This window comes from Trachypithecus francoisi, unplaced genomic scaffold (genome assembly GCF_009764315.1).
Source record: "Trachypithecus francoisi isolate TF-2019V2 unplaced genomic scaffold, Tfra_2.0 Lachesis_group17, whole genome shotgun sequence".
In the NCBI taxonomy this organism is placed as follows: Eukaryota; Metazoa; Chordata; class Mammalia; order Primates; family Cercopithecidae; genus Trachypithecus; species Trachypithecus francoisi.
Window position 1 is genome coordinate 107,015,089 of NW_022681462.1, and position 19,393 is coordinate 107,034,481.

The 19,393-nt window shown below is 51.9% G+C and overlaps 1 protein-coding gene across 3 annotated transcripts in view; it reads left to right on the top strand.

Annotated features, from left to right (window-relative positions):
* The window catches only part of PXDN (peroxidasin), a 111,141-nt gene that overhangs the window by 85,892 nt on the left and 5,856 nt on the right, over window positions 1-19,393 (top strand). For all 3 annotated transcript variants that reach the window (XM_033176690.1, XM_033176691.1, XM_033176692.1), the window contains 7 exons: window positions 1,028-1,136; window positions 1,745-1,902; window positions 6,489-7,992; window positions 11,760-11,894; window positions 12,541-12,749; window positions 17,585-17,705; window positions 17,977-18,109. In XM_033176690.1, coding sequence (XP_033032581.1) covers window positions 1,028-1,136; window positions 1,745-1,902; window positions 6,489-7,992; window positions 11,760-11,894; window positions 12,541-12,749; window positions 17,585-17,705; window positions 17,977-18,109 — 2,369 coding nt within the window. The remainder of the gene's footprint in view (window positions 1-1,027; window positions 1,137-1,744; window positions 1,903-6,488; window positions 7,993-11,759; window positions 11,895-12,540; window positions 12,750-17,584; window positions 17,706-17,976; window positions 18,110-19,393) is intronic.

The following is a 19,393-nucleotide window of genomic DNA, read 5'->3' on the forward strand; positions in this document are numbered from 1 at the left end:
TCAGGTGGGGGCAGGTTTCAGTCAGGAGGGGCAGGTGTGGGTGTGTGGTGTCTGTGTGTCTGTGTGTCATGTGCAGTGTGTGGTGGGTACCTCTGGTGTATGTGTACAATGTGATTTGTGTGTGTAGTGTATGTGTGTTTGTGTGTACAATGTGATGTGTGTGTATAAAGTGATGTGTGTGTATAATGTGATTTGTGTGTGTATAATGTGCTATATGTGTGGTGCATGCGTGATATGTATCTGTGTGGTGTGTGTGTGATGTGTTATGTGTGGCGTGGTGTGTGTCTGTATATAATGTCCTGTGTAGGTGGTATATGTGTTTCTGTGTGTATAATGTGCTGTGTATGTGTGGCATGTGTTTGTATAATGTGGTATGTGTGTGGTATGGATCTGTGTGTGGCATGCATGTAATGTGCTACATATAGTGTGTGTGTGTCTCTGTATAATGTTTTATGTAGGTGCTGTGTGTGCTTCTGTGTGTATAATGTGATTGTGTGTGTGTGATGTGTGTGTGAGGAGGGAGTTGCCCTGTGTAATGATTCAAGTCCACGGGCGAGAAGGTGGAATCATAGAGGCAGCAGCTGATCTTTAAAGAGGGGAGCGGGTTAGGATCCCGGTGTCCAGGGAGGCTGTGGCCCTTGATGAGAGGAATGGATGAGATCTGCTGGACCCTGAGGTGTCCCCACAGACATCTTGCCCGCTCAGCCGGCCACACAGGGAGGCCTCAGTCCACACCTCCCATGTGCTGCCGCATGTAGTATAAGATCTTCCATGCTTCATGTTATAACTGCTTCCTGTCTTCTTAGGTATAACATGATTTCAAAAGCTAAAGTCTGTAATTTTCATGCTGTCTGAAACAGCTTCTAGTAGAATTTGTGAGAAAATAATTTGAGTTTGGATTTGAAAAATAGAAATAACATTTGGAGAAAAGTATGCCTTGTGGCTAAATGATGTAGTGTCTAGACATCATTTTATGAGTAATTGTGTAGTATTTTTCCTGGTAATACGCAACTTTGTATTTTCCTAGTTCCTGACGTCAGTCGAAATGGAGATCCGTTTGTAGCTACCTCCATTGTGGAAGCGATTGCGACTGTTGACAGAGCTATAAACTCAACCCGAACACATTTGTTTGACAGGTATCACGGGGCTGTAAACACGCTGACCCTCAAATCACAGAGCTTTAGGGTGAAGGTGGGAGTGACTAAAGAATGCATGCAGTTCTAGTGTATGAATTTTGATTTGATTATCTGATGACCAAAATGTTTAATTTAAAAATCATGAACAACATGGGCACCAGTTTTCTGGGGGTTGAAATAACAGAAGGACGTGTGCTTTTCCAATAGAATTTGGCTGTCATCCATAACCAAAACATTCTTTGAAAATTTCAACTCATTCCTTTGGCTTATGACTACATGATTTGGCAAAAACAAATAGTTTAAAAGTCATTAGTGTATTTGTTCATGTTGCTGATCCCAAAGCAGTGTTTCTGCCTCTTATTTGAAATGCAATATCTGCGATTTTCTCTATTGACTTAATTAATTATCTGTTTTTAGTGTCTTCCGGTTTTTGTCTGTTTTGTTTTTGTTTTGTTGCCTCCACTCCGGATGAGGAAGGTATAGTACATTATGTTGTAGAAAGTAGCTGTAGAAATATTAATAGCAATGATTATATTTTTGGATACTGTGAATTTTATCTTCAGTAATCCGTTTCATTCTTCCTTTTTTTCTCCCTAAACTCTGGTTAGCCGTCCTCGTTCTCCAAATGATTTGCTGGCCTTGTTCCGGTATCCGAGGGATCCTTACACGGTTGAACAGGCCCGGGCAGGAGAAATCTTTGAACGGACATTGCAGCTCATTCAGGAGCACGTGCAGCACGGCTTGATGGTCGACCTCAACGGGACAAGTCAGTACCAAAGCCTTTTTCTTCCTCCTCCATGGGCTGAGTAATGGGGTTGAACACGCCACAGTTAAGTCACATTCCTAGGGAAGAGTTCCAGCACTTTCTTTCCCACTGTGCTTATGAACTGTGAAATTATTTCCTTAAACTGTGAGTCGTCTTGAGCCCTACAGCCCTGTCACTGTTACTTTGGTTTAATAGGAATCTCTGGGGGACGTGAAGTCCCTTGGAGTGCTGGTCAGGCTACAGTATGTCCACCTGGCCAGGGTGGGTTATGCGAGCCCAGTCCCTCTGCAACAAATGAGCCGTAAAGGAGGACTTGGCAGCGTGCTTGCTCCCTGAGTGACGTTGTGTCCTGGGAATGCGGCGCCATGCGTATTAGGAGGGCTGTTTCTGAAGAGTCCCTGGTCTGTGAAACCAGCTGATGAGATCACCTCGGGCTGGTGTGGAGATGCTGTTGGTGGAGGTATGTCCCCCACTCACTCTGCTCTGGCACTTTGCCATTGCCCAGTAAATAACAGATGCCTTTACATGTCATTATTGTCCTTGCTGGTAGTTGTACTATTGATGAACCCATAGAGGACCCTGACTTTCTTATGTAAAATCATCATTTTCAGCAGCAGCTGGTTACTCACAGTTCTGTGTGCACACGCGCGCGCGCACACACACACACACACACACACACACACAGTGCACGGAGGAGAATGCAACAGTAGCTGTCCCTGTGGGATGAAAGAATTGCCTTATAATTTTTCAGTTTTCCAAATTATCTTCAATGAGCATATCTTTTATGATTAGAGCAAAAAATGTTCTTCAAGGGTTGAATGAAAGAGGCGTGGAATTGAGACCTGTAGGGTAATTTATCCCCGTCTTTGGAGTAAAGTGTTGCTCTGAGCCAGCCCCAACCTGTTAGGTTTTGGAGCCCTGTTGGTGCTGAAGCCCAGGCACCAGCCAATGCAAAACTGCGCATTCCACAGCTCCTGCTTCCCAGTCCTCTCCTGGCCTCTTGTGGTTGGGGGCGGGGCGAGGCAGGGCAGGAAATATTGGGTTGGAGGCCTCTGAATGTTTCTGTTTTTCTTGATGGATGAAACTCCAGCCTCGCCTACCAGGCACATTCTTGGGGAGACGCATCAGAGCCCATTTTGTTATTTCAACAAGTGTTTATTTGGCACTTTGTGCTTGTCAGGTGCAGGGGGAGACTAGGATGAGAGGCACCAGGCATGTGGGGTCCCAGCCCCTTCCCAAGTCCCTGGTGCCAGTCTCCTGGTAGAAAGGCCATGTTCTCTTCTCCAGAGAATGAAGAGGGAAGTTACTAAGTGTAATTTCTTGCTACTCCCTACCTTTCTTCATTTAGTTGCAGGATCAGATCTTTAAATATTACTGTGGCAGCTCAGCAAGTGGGTTCTGCTGCCACCACAGAAATAAAGCCATCTGGAAACGTCTCCTTGAAGCTAGGCTGTTGGAAGTTGTTCCTTGTGAGGAATTACATGTCCATTGTGTATCATTACATGCCAATTATAGAAAGATTTAGACTCAAGGGGCTGGGCGCTGTGGCTCACGCCTATAATCCCAGCACTTCAGGAGGCCGAGGCGGGCTCACGAGGTCAGGAGATTGAGACCATGCTGGCTAACACGGTGAAACCCTGTCTCTACTAAAAATACTAAAAATGCAAAAAAAAAAAAAAAATTGGCCGGGCGTGGTGGCAGACGCCTGTAGTCCCAGCTACTTGGGAGGTTGAGCCAGGAGAATGGCGTGAACCCGGGAGGCGGAGCTTGCAGTGAGGTGAGATCGCGCCACTGCACTCCAGTCTGGGCGACAGAGCGAGACTCCGTCTCAAAAAAAAGATTTGGACTCAGAGAAAGGCAGAAAGGAAAAAGTAAAATCACCCCAACAATGTGAATCATTTTATACCTTTGCTGTTTACCTGAGAAGCAGTTAGATGCACATGCAGGCACTCATTTCTTCACTTACTCGTTCCACCTGCCTGTCAGGGCACACCCTCTATGCCAGTCACTGTCCCGGGCTGGGGCCTACAGCCACAAACAGAAGAAATAAAAACCTCAGCCCTCAAAGATCAAACCGTCCAGAGAAATGCAGATGGGAAACCAGAGAGAGGTCCCTGCGTATAAGAAGCCCCAGCAAGTGACCCAGAGAGAAACAGCAAGTGGGAGGTGGGTGGCGCCCTGGGTGGGATGGGGTACTGTTCCCCATGGGCAAAGGTGACGTGTGAGCAGGGACCCCACAAGGGTGAGGGGGCCTCCCTGGAGCATCTGAGGGGACCACACATGCAGAGGCTTGGAGGTGTGACACATCTGGGCATAGTGGAATAGCAGGTGGTCAGTGTGGCTGGAAGGGGGATGGGGAAGGGCTGATAAAGACAGGGAGATTTGTGCTCCACCAGAAAAGGCCTGGGAGCGAACATAAGGATGTGTCATTGGCTCTGTATGAAATGGGAACGTTAGGGTTTCCTGCAGAGAAGTAACATGGTTTCATGCATTTTAAAGCATCGGGCTGGGTGACCACCCTGCGTGGGTTGAGGACAGACATGGGCAAACCAGCCCTGGGAAACTGGGGCCAGGGTCGGTGCCACCTGCTCTGGTTGGCAGGTCTGGTCTGCCTCTGAACCCATGGCCAATGCCATGGAAAAAGTGAACGTTCTGGAGGAAAGCCCGGAGACCAGCCCCGCAGCCCAGCCAGGCATTTGGGAGGAAGCGCTTCTCCTCCTGGCGCTCTGCTTTCTTGGCTCTCTGGATGTTCAAGATTGATAATTCTGTAGGACTTCCTAAGAGTCGCTGTGAAAATAGGGCCAGATGTTTCAGCTCACTGTTTCAGCCTCTGGGAAAAGTCAGACAGAACAGAACCAGGGGCTGAGGGGAGCCTGGGGTTCATGTTCCCTGCACAGACCTTTCCCACCCAACACACCGGGGTCTGTGTTTCTGACTTACTCTCCCCAGCCTGGAAAATGCCTCACTTCCAATTCTTTGCATTCTTATGTGGATGTTATGCACACCGCTCCCCCGCAGAAAAGGGGCTGTCTCTTGTTTGCTTTAAAGGTGTCCATAGTGATACCTGTGATCTTGACAAGCAGAAGCGGGCTGGAGAAACTTTAGAAAAAAGAGGCGGCCGGGCGCAGTGGCTCAAGCCTGTAATCCCAGCACTTTGGGAGGCCGAGACGGGCGGATCACAAGGTCAGGAGATCGAGACCATCCTGGCTAACACAGTGAAACCTCGTCTCTACTAAAAAAAAAAAAAAAAAAAATACAAAAAACTGGCCAGGCGAGGTGGGGGGCACCTGTAGTCCCAGCTACTCGGGAGGCTGAGGCAGGAGAATGGCATAAACCCAGGAGGCGGAGCTTGCAGTGAGCTGAGATCCGGCCACTGCACTCCAGCCTGGGCGACAGAGCAAGACTCCGTCTCAAAAAAAAAAAAAAGAAAAAAGAGGCATTGATGGCTTGGAACTCTGTGAGTGTCTGCACACGTGAAAGTGTGAGTGTGATCTGTAAGCACGTTTGCATGTGAGTGTGTGCATGTGTTGAGTGGTAAACATTTAAGTGTGCATGTGTGTGTGCATGTGTAGCTTTTCAGCAGGCATGACATGTGCCTGGAAAGGAGGAGTGTTGAGGAAGGTGAAGGCCTAGGATGTATGAATATGTGGGGGAAGCACTTTGGCGAACACAGAGATCTGATATGTCTGACCCCAGGACGTGGAGTCGCTGTTGCTTGGAGCAGGTGTCTTGAAGGCGAAGACTAGGAGCTGAACTTAGGAAGATCTCTTTCATCTGTGGAGTGATGGCCCAGGCTACCATGTTTGGAATTTCTTCTGTAGCTAGTGGGCAAAGATGGAAGGTCTCTGAGCGAGGTGACCTAGCCAGAGTCTGTGCGAGGCTCGCGGGAGGGCACGCTTGCTGTGGGGAGGGTGTGTGTGTGGACGGCTTCCACCAGGCAGGAGGGTCTTCTGGAATTGAAGGCCAGTGCCATGGAAATCAGTCCCAGGATTCTGCCAGAGGAATGGAGAGGAGGGCACGGGGGCTAGGAACATTTTGGAGGCACTGTGAAAGGAAGTGACGATCTTCTGGACATTGGGGTAAGAGAGCGTGAAGCCTCAGTGAACCGAGATGTACAGCGACAGATGTGTCAGGAAATGCCCTGCTCGGTGGCGTGTGGAGACTGATGGTGTGCACTCGTGTGGAGGTGTGGTGACTGTCTCTTCCGCGGGACGTTTAAAGTGAAGTTGGAGCAGCGTCAGCCTGGACTGGTGAACGTGGGTCGGGCTCCATCAGTTAGGGGTCTCCCAGAGAAGAGCTACTGGTTGAAACCATGAGACTGCTGAGTGTGGAGGGGAGACAGGGCCCAGAAACGGGGGCTGTGGAGAGAACACCTGTGTTTGGGGCTGGAGGAGGGGAGGAGCAGTTTTACCAAAGGGGAGGTGAGCAGGTTTCCAGCAGGAAGGGTTGGTTGCATGGTGCACAACAGGTTTCATGAGCTGGGGGTAGATAGCCCCATGTCAGCGGCAGAGGTGCCAAGGGGTACCAGGCTGTATGTCACGTCCTCCAGGGGAATTGAGTGCCATCTTGCTTTTCTCCATGCCCAGGTTACCACTACAATGACCTGGTGTCTCCGCAGTACCTGAACCTCATCGCAAACCTGTCGGGCTGCACCGCCCACCGGCGCGTGAACAACTGCTCCGACATGTGCTTCCACCAGAAGTACCGGACGCACGACGGCACCTGCAACAACCTGCAGCACCCCATGTGGGGCGCCTCGCTGACCGCCTTCGAGCGCCTGCTGAAATCCGTGTACGAGAATGGCTTCAACACCCCCCGGGGCATCAACCCCCACCGGCTGTACAACGGGCACGCACTTCCCATGCCGCGCCTGGTATCCACCACCCTGATCGGGACGGAGACCGTCACACCCGACGAGCAGTTCACCCACATGCTGATGCAGTGGGGCCAGTTCCTGGACCACGACCTGGACTCCACGGTGGTGGCGCTGAGCCAGGCACGCTTCTCCGACGGACAGCACTGCAGCTCCGTGTGCAGCAGCGACCCCCCCTGCTTCTCGGTCATGATCCCCCCGCATGACTCCCGCGCCAGGAGCGGGGCCCGCTGCATGTTCTTCGTGCGCTCCAGCCCCGTGTGCGGCAGCGGCATGACTTCGCTGCTCATGAACTCCGTGTACCCGCGGGAGCAGATCAACCAGCTCACCTCCTACATCGACGCATCCAACGTGTACGGGAGCACGGAGCACGAGGCCCGCAGCATACGCGACCTGGCCAGCCACCGCGGCCTCCTGCGGCAGGGCATCGTGCAGCGGTCCGGGAAGCCGCTGCTGCCCTTCGCCGCCGGGCCGCCCACCGAGTGCATGCGGGACGAGAACGAGAGCCCCATCCCCTGCTTCCTGGCCGGGGACCACCGCGCCAACGAGCAGCTGGGCCTGACCAGCATGCACACGCTGTGGTTCCGCGAGCACAACCGCGTGGCCGCGGAGCTGCTCAAGCTGAACCCGCACTGGGACGGCGACACCATCTACTACGAGACCAGGAAGATCGTGGGCGCGGAGATCCAGCACATCACCTACCAGCACTGGCTCCCGAAGATCCTGGGGGAGGTGGGCATGAGGACGCTGGGGGAGTACCAGGGCTACGACCCCGGCATCAATGCTGGCATCTTCAACGCCTTCGCCACCGCTGCCTTCAGGTTTGGCCACACGCTCGTCAACCCACTGCTTTACCGGCTGGACGAGAACTTCCAGCCGCTTGCACAAGGTCACCTCCCTCTCCACAAAGCTTTCTTCTCCCCCTTCCGGATTGTGAATGAGGGCGGCATCGACCCGCTTCTCAGGGGGCTGTTCGGGGTGGCGGGGAAAATGCGTGTGCCCTCGCAGCTGCTGAACACGGAGCTCACGGAGCGGCTGTTCTCCATGGCACACACGGTGGCTCTGGACCTGGCGGCCATCAACATCCAGCGCGGCCGGGACCACGGGATCCCGCCCTACCACGACTACAGGGTCTACTGCAACTTGTCGGCGGCACATACGTTCGAGGACCTGAAAAATGAGATAAAAAACCCTGAGATCCGGGAGAAACTGAAAAGGTGAGCTGAAGAGGCCGTGTGCGTTGGCTCATGTACCTAGGCACCTGGAAGACCCAAACCGTGGGGGTGTGTGTTATTTGGCTGTGTGTGAGTTTTGTTTGTGTCGTGCAGAGGTGAGATGAAGCCAGTCCATGAAGGTCAAGATGGGAACCTGCAGCCTTCGGTGGCTGTGTGGCTGTGGGGAGGGGGCAGAGCCAGGGGTGGATGGACAGTGGAGGGCCCTTCCACCAGCCTGTTTTCCAAGAGACGAGCTTTGCTGAGCTATGGCACGTTTTCAGCTTGGAGATGAGCTATACTTTTCTGGCAGAAGGGTTGACTGCAGAGAACAATACACTGTTCGCACCAGAAAACACCAAAACTGACACTGGCTGTTGGGGGGGATGCTTCAGGTGCCTGCTCTTGTATCAGGGGCAGAGAGAGAGGCAGAGCTTGGTGTCTGCAGAACCCGGCCCTTGGGGCCACCAGCCCCTAAGGCTTGGCCTGTAGCTTCTCCCGTACTCACTGTTGCCCAGACCTAGGCCTGTGGGGCCACCTGCCCGTGACTGCCACAGATAGTGCCGCTTCTGAGCCACAGCCTTGATCACCTGTGGACGCAGTTCTCCTTGTTCTGCCGCAAAGGCAAAATGGGAGGCCGTCACCTCTGAGACAAGGAAAACTGGCCAGCTAGATTAGGTAACCTCAGGCCACATGGGGCGGCAAAAATGGCAGTTTTACAGGCAAAGCAGCGACCACGGCACTACCCAGGCCTAGGACTGGGGTAGGATCAGGGCTGCGTGGTCCATAGCCAGTCCCCTTCCCAGGACTCGGTGCCCCAGTGGGGTTCTGATTAACTGAGATTTCCCCAAAGTGGAGACATTCAGTGGCTCTCCTTTTTGCTAGATATTCACATCTTTTACTCACTACCTTTTTTGCATGTTATTTCTACCAGATTTGCTTTTTGTGTTTTAAGGAAATAAAAATAATTGCAAACAGGTGTGGTGGCTCACGCCTATAATCCCAGCACTTTGGGAGGCTGAGGCAGGTGGATCACGAGGTCAGGAGTTCAAGACCAACCTGGCCAAGATGATGAAACCCCATCTCTACTAAAAACTACAAAAATTAGCTGGGCGTGGTGGCAGACGCCTGTAATCCCAGCTACTCGGGAGGCTGAGGCAGGAGAATTGCTTGAACCCGAGTGGCAGAGGTTGCAGTGAGCCGAGATCGCACCACTGCACTCCAGCCTGAGTGACAGAATTGAGACCCCATCTCAAAAATAAAATAATAATAAATAAAAATAAAATAATTGCTCATCAGTGTTTTCCTGTTACGATTCTTCTCAGTCCTTCGATTATGAATCAGATCCACAGGTCACTGTGTATTAGGACATGTTATTCCCATTCAAAAGCATTGTTTTAAAAAGAAGGAAAACCTTTCTTCTTAAGACTGTTTTCCCGTATTTTCTGGACTCTCCAGTTGACTCCTAAGTTACTTAACGTTGAAGTTAGGACATACCCCGTTAGGATCTGACCTGTGCCTTCTAAAGGAAAGTGATTTTTTACTTGTAATTTATTGTAAGTTATGAATAAATCAGCATGATGTCCTATTAAGTTTAATATGTTCCAATGTTCGTTTAAATAACGCTCTTAAATTACTGGCATTTGGAAATGTGTGCGCACTCCATTAATCCAGTGTAATTTTTTGTCGTGGTTTTGCTGAATTAGGACTGATGTGAACTGTCTGTGTTTTTTATGTGCTTAAATATCCTCCTTTGTTCTTGTCCAAACTGACACAGATTACTCTCCCAGCTGATTCTCTCTTTTGCCAAACTTATTTCAAAACATTTCAAAAGAACTAGACGTGGAGCCCAGTGCTGGGTGGACCGTGGCTGCGTTGCATGCTAGGCCTCTGGTAAAGAAGTTAAGGACGTTACCCACACACCGAGCCCTTGGTCTGTTTCTGTTTTCCTGTCTCAGCCCATTGCTGACTAAGGGGAAATGAAACATAAACGTGAGAAAAGTTGCATGACCATCGGAGACCATGGGGCTGGGAGGACTTCACAGGGCAGAGGGGTTGCCTTCAGCAGACGTTAGAGATTGTGTCGTTCTCATCATCGGAGACCGTGGGGCCGGGAGGGCTTCACAGGGCAGAGGGGTTGCCTTCAGCAGACGTCAGAGATTGTGTCGTTCTCACCATCGGAGACCATGGGGCTGGGAGGGCTTCACAGGGCAGAGGGATTGCCTTCAGCAGACGTTAGAGATTGTGTCGTTCTCATCATCGGAGACCATGGGGCTGGGAGGGCTTCACAGGGCAGAGGGGTTGCCTTCAGCAGACGTTAGAGATTGTGTCGTTCTCATCATCGGAGACCATGGGGCTGGGAGGACTTCACAGGGCAGAGGGGTTGCCTTCAGCAGACGTTAGAGATTGTGTCGTTCTCATCTACTTTGTGTTTTACGGCGGCACGGCAAGTGGATGGCATGGCGTTGGCCCGGGCTCGCCTTTGCTGCCCATCCCCAGCCATGGGACATTCTGGAACTGCGAGGTCTCTTCCCTGGAGGAAGCTCCTTGGATTCGGGTGGAGGCTTTAGACTCTGGTGAGCCTAAGGAATGTGACTATTCCAGCCCCTGTGACGGTGGGCCAGAGGTGGGGGACGGAAGAGAGCAGGCACCCAGAGCAGGAGCCGCCCGGAGCAGGAGCCGCCCGGAGCAAGAGGGAGTCTTCTGGGAAAAGGTGTGGACGGCTCTGGTGGCCCCAGTGTGCTGTCCTCAGCCACAGATCAGATGCCGCCAGGGTCCTCCCGACCAAGGTTCACTCCCAGGGAACATCTTAGAGCTAGAAGTTCAGCCTGAATGTCATTGAACTTACAAGAAAAAGGGACAATTTGTCTGTCTTTGAAAGACTAAATGCTAGTTTACATAAAATTGTGTTTATTCTACGGTAAGACCAGGGGCCACTAAGGACACAGCCCTGTGTGCATCCTGTTCAGTCAGCAACAAAATCTCTCTTGATCCTAGGGGTCAGTGGGTGGTCACTGATTTGAGTTTAGTAGAAAAGGGCAATGAGGATTATAGAATGTACATGTTAAAAATCGAGTTGCGCTTTGAATAGCAGTTGAAACAGGCGTCATCTGCTGCGTAGTCAAGTTCTAAGATGAGATTAGATGATTTGTGGTAGAAGTCGTGACATGTTGCTTATAAGCCTGTGTTTCTAAGGAATTGGAAGAAGTCGATGAAAATGTTTGTTTTTGAACGTATAAACCTAAGTTTCCTTTGCCCTATCTTTGCATAGCAGGTATTTTCTTCTATGGCAAATATATTTTCAATATATAGTAGAGTCAAATGTTATTCTTTAAAAATGTATCTATATACTTTTAAAAATAAACATGAACAATGAACTATATACATTTAGCTATATATGATTTATGGTTCATATGTTTATTTTAAAAAGGTTGGAAGGGTTTACATTATGGTGTTAAGTGTGGTTATCCCGGAATAGTAGGAAAAGGTGTGGCTTAAATTTTCTTCCTTGTGTTTTCTTGACTTTTCAAAATTTGTTATAATAAATGTTTGTGTGTGTGCGTGTGTGTGTGTGTCTCACATATATAACAGAAAGTAGGGAAAATCCTTTAAAGAATAGTGAAGAGATGCTGCAAAGAAGTAAAGATTTTCTTTGTTAAGTAAAATTCTAAATAATGTAAAATAGTGATGGAAAGAACTGTTTTCATATTTGCTGTATTTTTTACCACGTCCAGCTTTGTTAGGTAAATTTCAGTTTTCTCTTTATTTTTTAGGTTGTATGGCTCGACACTCAACATCGACCTGTTTCCAGCACTCATGGTGGAGGACCTGGTGCCTGGCAGCCGGCTGGGCCCCACCCTGATGTGTCTTCTCAGCACACAGTTCAAGCGCCTGCGAGATGGAGACAGGTGAGCACGTGCACCAGAAAGGGGAGCACACTCCTAAGCCGCCTTCTCAGGGACTCCAGAGGACAAGGGCCGTCCTGGTTGAGAATGAGGGAGGCACGAGGCCCTGGTGCACCGCCTTGGACTTGCATGTCCTTGCAGCCTCAAAACTCAACCACACCAGGTTCAAAGATGCTTTTCCCACCCCTTCATTTGTAGGAATATTTCTGTTCCTATAAACCTATTGGACAATCCATACAGCTAAACCACTGTGGGACTTCAGAGAAGTTTGGGCTTCGGGCAAGACCTTTGTTTTGCCTCTTGTCCACTGTTACTACTTTAATGTAGTGGAAAGGCAGACCCTACCTATTACTATTTCAGCAAACCTAAAATAAGTGCCATGCCAGTTTTTTTTTTAAAGTAGCCCATTGTCTTTGTTGCTAGTCAGAAGAGCTAACACTGTCGTTTTTACACCAGATTGTCTGCCTTTGCTTTTGTTATGGAGTAGGGGATGTGAGCAGCGTGTGAGTCCATTTTTAAGTGACACCTAATCAAACCTAGTGGTTTCTATATTGCTGTGAACTAAGTAGGGGGAGATTTTAATTCAGCTCCTGGTGACCTGTGAGTCTCCTGCCCTTCTCTGATCCTGCTTTCATTTTGGGGGATCCAGGTTGTGGTATGAGAACCCTGGGGTGTTCTCCCCCGCCCAGCTGACTCAAATCAAGCAGACGTCTCTGGCCAGGATCCTATGTGACAACGCGGACAACATCACCCGGGTGCAGAGCGATGTGTTCAGGGTGGCGGAGTTCCCTCATGGCTACGGCAGCTGTGACGAGATCCCCAGGGTGGACCTCCGGGTGTGGCAGGACTGCTGTGAAGGTGCGTGCCAGAGGCACCACGTCTGTTCCTTTCTCATCCCTGGTTTTGGTGACTGCTTGGCGGGTGCTTAATTACCTGCAGATGTCACCCTAATCTTGAAAACTGAAAACAAAATATTCAGCTTTAGATTTAAATTGTGCTGTATCCATGCTGAGATGGACTGCGGAGCCAAAAATATAAACAAAGGTGGTGATTCTGAGGAAGTGGTAGTGCTATGGGAGAACATTCATGATTAACTAAAGCACTATGTAAGAGAAACAGAAACCCAGACTTCAGCAAGGTGTGCCCCTAAGTTTTCCTTAAAACCTAACGTATGTCTAGCTTACAGTACTTGTATAGCCAGATAAAAGACAAAAATCAAAATATGAAAGAAGCATATCAAATATATCAGGTTTTCTTTAAAAAATTATACTGAATGTTTTAAATATCTGTAACGTAAATGAATGAAGATAGGTGTTGTAAAGTGTCTCGTGAGGAGCCCTGCAGGTAGGAGGTGGCCTCATGATCGGCGTCGGGAGCCCTGCAGCTGAGGGACGCCCTGACATCAATCCCACAGTCCCGGCACTCGTGCCCTGCCCTACATCAATCCCACAGTCCCGGCACTCGTGCCCTGCCCTGACATCAATCCCACAGTCCCGGCACTCGTGCCCTGCCCTACATCAATCCCACAGTTGTGGCACTCGTGCCCTGCCCTACATCAATCCCACAGCCCTGGCACTCGTGCCCTGCCCCGACATCAATCCCACAGCCCTGGCACTCGTGCCCTGCCCCGACATCAATCCCACAGTCCCGGCACTCGTGCCCTGCCCCGACATCAATCCCACAGCCCCGGCACTCGTGCCCTGCCCTGACATCAATCCCACAGTCCCGGCACTCGTGCCCTGCCCTACATCAATCCCACAGCCCTGGCACTCGTGCCCTGCCCCGACATCAGTCCCACAGCCCTGGCACTCGTGCCCTGCCCCGACATCAATCCCACAGCCCCGGCACTCGTGCCCTGCCCCGACATCAATCCCACAGCCCCGGCACTCGTGCCCTGCCCCGACATCAATCCCACAGTCCCGGCACTCGTGCCCTGCCCTGACATCAATCCCACAGTCCCGGCACTCGTGCCCTGCCCTACATCAATCCCACAGCCCTGGCACTCGTGCCCTGCCCCGACATCAATCCCACAGCCCTGGCACTCGTGCCCTGCCCCGACATCAATCCCACAGCCCTGGCACTCGTGCCCTGCCCCGACATCAATCCCACAGCCCTGGCACTCGTGCCTTGCCCTGACATAAATCCCACAGCCCTGGCACTCGTGCCCTGGCGCGCCAGGTCCCCTTCCCTGCAGAGGCGTCAGTGGCCTGCTGAGTGCGGCGATGGTTCTCCTGGCTGAGTTCCTGCTTTGCATTCCTAACGCCCAGCCTTGGTTAACCTCCATTTCCATTACTAATTTGAACATCATTTTGGCTTTATTCAAACTATGATCAGAGCCCCATAAAATACCAAACTGGGGATGTTTAGAACCCAAGTTGTGGAGTGCTCACTCTTGTGGTGAGAGAAGCGGGTCCCACCACCATGGGGGGATCTGGGGGCCTGCGGTGAGCGTGACGGGGAGGTGGGACCAGACCCTGGCCTCACCCGGCGCTCTGTGCAGCTTGTGGTGTCTGTGGACACTTGGTAGTTTAAGAAGAGACACAAAGTTCAGATACTGTAGACATATTCTCCACCACCTCATTTTTCCTGAAGTAATAGTTCTGGCCAAGATCTTATTTAATTTAGTAAGTGTTGAAATTTGCATTGATAATAGAGCTGTGTTTTAGCAGCTTCTAAGAGAGCGCGTGCCTGTGTGTGTGTGCGACTGTGGGGTGTGTGTACCTGTGGGGTGTGTGTGTGGTGGGTGTGTGTGTGGTGGGTGTGTGATCTAATTCTGCATCTGCCTCCTTATCTGCCCCCGCCCCACTACCCACACACACATGCAGGGGAGTATATATGATAGGAGAATTCACATAAAAAATAAAAGTATGCTTGCTAGGTACCCAATTTTCCAAATCATTTACATGTTTGTTATTACATCTGTCGGAAACTTGTATCTGTTTTGTTGTTGTTTTGTTTTTGTTTTTGTTTTTGTTTTGTATCCTCACTGGTTTATCCAATTCAAAATACTTTTCTGCAAGTATGGTAGCAAATGTGTTCTGTTTGTAGAAAATTGTGCTGTTGAAAATGATTAGGAAAAGCCAATGATGCAAAAACCATTTTCTGGTAACTTTACCAGGCCCCTGTTAGCTGCTTATTAAGAATCGCAGCCAGGTTTTCTGTTCTTTTGCTAAGAAAATCCAAAGTCCTTTGAAAGACTTCATCTTTAAAGCCAGTCTTTGTTCCCCTCACGTTACAAGCATCTCCTCCGCCCAGGGGCACTGTGGGAGAGGCTTAACTGCCTGAAGCAATTGCTGACATTGTTTCTTCCGGATACTTTTCTCTCTTAAAATAACAGGCATGGCCTTAAGCTGACACAGCTTAGAGAATGCTTGATAAACTTTACCTGTTTTTATTTTACCCCAAAAGCCATATTTAAATACAGCAGAAAAATATGAAAACAGAACTCAGATTTGACAGAACCAAATGTCAATTCTATTTACTTTTCAATTAAACTTTTTAGAAAGACACAGTGGGGACTGGGCGGTGGCCCAGGCCTGTAATCCCAGCACTTCAGGAGGCCGAGGCGGGCGGATCACCTGAGGTTAGGAGTTCAAGACTGGCCTCACCAACATGGTGAAACCCCGTCTCTACTAAAAATAACAAAAAGTAGCCAGGCGTGGTGGTGGGCACCTGTCATCCCAGCTACATGGGATGCTGAGGCAGGAGAATCGCTTGAACCCAGGAGGCAGAGGTTGCAATGAGCTGAGATCGTGCCATTGCACTCCAACCTGGGCAACAAGAGCGAAACTGTCTCAAAAAAGTAAATAAATAAAAATAAAAAGACACATTTAAAATGAACATCCTTGAGGTGCAACTCTTCGTCATCCGCTTCACTGATGCCTCCACCAAGTGCTGTGTGGCGTCTGCACTGGGTCCGGGAAGCCAGCCTGCTCCTGGCTTGGCCAGCCTGGGCAGCACAGAGCAGGTGCAGGCCAGGCCGCTGAGCAGATGTGGCCCAGCCGTGCCCTGGGGCGTGAGGAGGAGATGGCCATCCTGGAGGGATGGGGGTCCCATCAAAGAGTTCTGGGGTTGGGGCTGATGGGTGCTTTGGCAGGGACCCCACAGTGCCTGGGACCGTGTCCTGGCCCTGCTGCTTCCCTGTCGTCCTGGAATTCTACCGGGGACCGACCCCAGACCTGCACAGCCCTGGGTGGGCCTGCCAGTGAGGCTCATTCTTGTCCCCAGGGTGTTGCTGGGAGGGGCTACGGTAGTCTGGGAGGCAGCTGCTGTTTTAGGATGTATTTGTGTGCCCAGGAGCCGTTTCAAGAAACTCTTCTCTGCTTCTGAGACAATTTGTGGGTGGAATAAGCGAGGGGTCCAGCCAACTGGGTTTACTCAGAAGCTGCCTAGTTAATGTGGAAATAAACAGCAGGTCATTCAGCGGGACTGTTTATGGGCTCTGCTCTGGGGGCAGAAGGGACTTTAGGCCTCTGTCTTGAAGACACTCCCGGCCTCTTTCCAGCCAATCAGGCAAATACTAGACCAGAAGGAGCCGGCCGCCCTTCACGGGAGACAGGAAAGCTGGCGTGGGTCTGAGGTTTATGCTGCACGTGCCTCTTCTCTTCTCATAGAATTTCTACTCAGTGGCTTCCTGAGACATTAGCATTTTGCAAAGGTCCATATTTGCCCTTCACTTTCGTTCTCTGCCACAGCTTTCTTGGGTGAGGATGATGTACAAGACAGACTAAACACCCCATCACTTCGTTAGATGGTGTGTCCACAGGGCCCAGGAGGGAGACAGCACTGAGGGCCCCTCACTCACCCGGGGCCCAGGAGGGAGACAGCACTGAGGGCCCCTCACTCACCCGGGGCTCAGGAGGGAGACAGCACTGAGGGCCCCTCACTCACCCGGGGCTCAGGAGGGAGACAGCACTGAGGGCCCCTCACTCACCCGGGGCTCAGGAGGGAGACAGCACTGAGGGCCCCTCACTCACCCGGGGCTCAGGAGGGAGACAGCACTGAGGGCCCCTCACTCACCTGGGGCTCAGGAGGGAGACAGCACTGAGGGCCCCTCACTCACCTGGGGCTCAGGAGGGAGACAGCACTGAGGGCCCCTCACTCACCCAGGGCTCAGGTGAGGTGTAGCACTGAGGGCTTCTCAGTCCACCACAGGTTGAGAAGGAAGCCACACTTAGGCAGGGAGGCATTTGGGCTACATTCAGGAGAAGCAGGGCCAGGCCCGCCTCTTGTCTGGCAGTGGGGCTGGCAGTGTGATGCAGGTAGTATAGCATAACTTTAAGGCACTCCAGAGTGCAGATTGTCACCTGGCCATAGGGGAGGGACCTCCAGACACGAGCAGACTCTGATCTCCGAGGCAGAGTGGCTGAGCCTCCGTCTGTGGGTGGAGGGAACTCAGCGAGGGTGTGGTTATGGCGTGGTGGGTGGTGTGGGCCTCCTCAGTACCCCAGCTGTCCTCAGGGCGGCCGGTGCCGTGAGGTCACGAGGGCAGGGGCACAGTGGAAAGAGGCTTGACCCCTCAGGGCAGGAGAGGGTAAGAGCTGCAGACCAGCTGCCAGGTTGCCTGATTTAAAGGTGCCACAGTTTGCTCCACGGGCAGCCAGTGAAGACTGTTCATAGTTGGCAGGATGTGCTTTATTTCCCTGAGGTCAGAGCCTTCAGAGCTGACATTCTGCTTTGTGCTTCCGTTTTAGACTGTAGGACCAGGGGGCAGTTCAATGCCTTTTCCTATCATTTCCGAGGCAGACGGTCTCTTGAGTTCAGCTACCAGGAGGACAAGCCGACCAAGAAAACAAGACCACGGACAATACCCAGGTATGGTGGTCTCTGAGGTCAGTTGATGTACAGCGGGGCCCTCACACCGCGGGCATCGGGCAGTAGGACTGGCATCCTGTTGTGGGCCTGTGGTGAGGATGGTTCCTGGCAGGGACGTCCCGGGGCACTGGGGGCCAGGCTGCAGCCTGCGTCCTGCTGTGCTGCCCGCTCAGAGCCTCAGGGGCGGTGCACACCCAGGAAACCTTGAAATGAGACCCTGTGTGACCTGCCGAGATGACATTTCCCTCCTCCTCCTTTCCCCTCACCACAGTGTTGGGAGACACGGGGAACATCTCAGCAACAGCACCTCAGCCTTCAGCACACGCTCAGACACACCCGGGACGAATGACTTTAGAGAGTTTGTTCTGGAAATGCAGAAGACCATCACAGACCTCAGGACACAGGTGAGGTGCCTGGGGGCCTGTGTCCCCCCGTCCAAGACTCCGCAGCAGCACAGCCCTGCCCCAACCTTCTGGGGATGCCGCTTTACTCCCAGGCGACTGTTCAGCTGCCCACACGGGACCCTGACCCTGGAGCCCCGGGGTGTCATTGCTGCATGCTGGGTCGGGCTGGACCATGTGCCGCTGGTGTCCCTGGGTTTCCCAGCAGATGGGGGTCACCAGGCAGGGGCAGTCTGTGTCACAGCCGTGGGACTGCCAGCCAGGTGACCTTGCTGGAGGGAACACAGGATTAGGATGCTGTAGGAGAGTTCAAACATGAAGTCCTGTTCTTAAGCCTCTTACTCAAGAATAACTCGGAATCATCTCTCCCAGGGCGTGCTAAGGAGGCATTTCCAGTTCAGTCTTCCACACCCGATCCAGCCTCTCCGGGTGTGAGGAAAGTCCTGGTGTCTGTGGTACGACCACAGGGATTTTCAGATGGGGCTCTTCTCGGGCTCTGCAGAAATCCTGCAGAAATGAGTTCTGTCCTCTCCTTCCTATCCCAGGAACGAACTTCTGCTTTCTCTAGTGCCTGTGGTGGGGTTATCTCTGGGATGTTACCTAAGGGGGTGGAGATTGAGAGCTATAGCTAAATAAAAGGAGGCGCGCTCACTCCGCTGGTGTAGGTGGGATCCCCAGGGCGTGCGGGTCCTGGCTGGGATTCCCAGGGTGTGCGGGTCCTGGCTGTCTGCAGCACATTTAACCTGTAAGCACAGCTCCTTTCCTACTCACAGGAGTCTGAGCCCTTAGGTTTGGGAGGAACTTCCGTCATCTCCTAGTGTAGCCCCAAGGTAACCCCCAGCCACAGGGAGAGGTACCCTGACTGCTTCTATGCCTGCCGCCTCATCCCCTGCAGCTGCAGGTCGTCCTGCCTCTGCAGCTTGGAGACCAGGTGTGAGTCTCCCAGCAGCTCTCAGAGTGGACAGCGTGTGGCAGGTCCTCCTGCCTCTGCAGCCTGGAGAACAGGTGTATATCCCCCGGCAGCTGCTTGAGTGAACAGCATGTGGCAGGTCTTCCTCCCTCTGCAGCCTAGGGACCAGGTGCACATCCCCCGGCAGCTGCTTGAGTGGACAGCGTGTGGCAGGTCTTCCTCCCTCCGCAGCCTAGAGAACAGGTGCACGAGCCCTGGCAGCTGCCAGAGTGGACAGCGTGTGGCAGGTCTTCCTCCCTCCGCAGCCTAGAGAACAGGTGCATGAGCCCTGGCAGCTGCCAGAGTGGACAGCGTGTGGCAGGTCTTCCTCCCTCCGC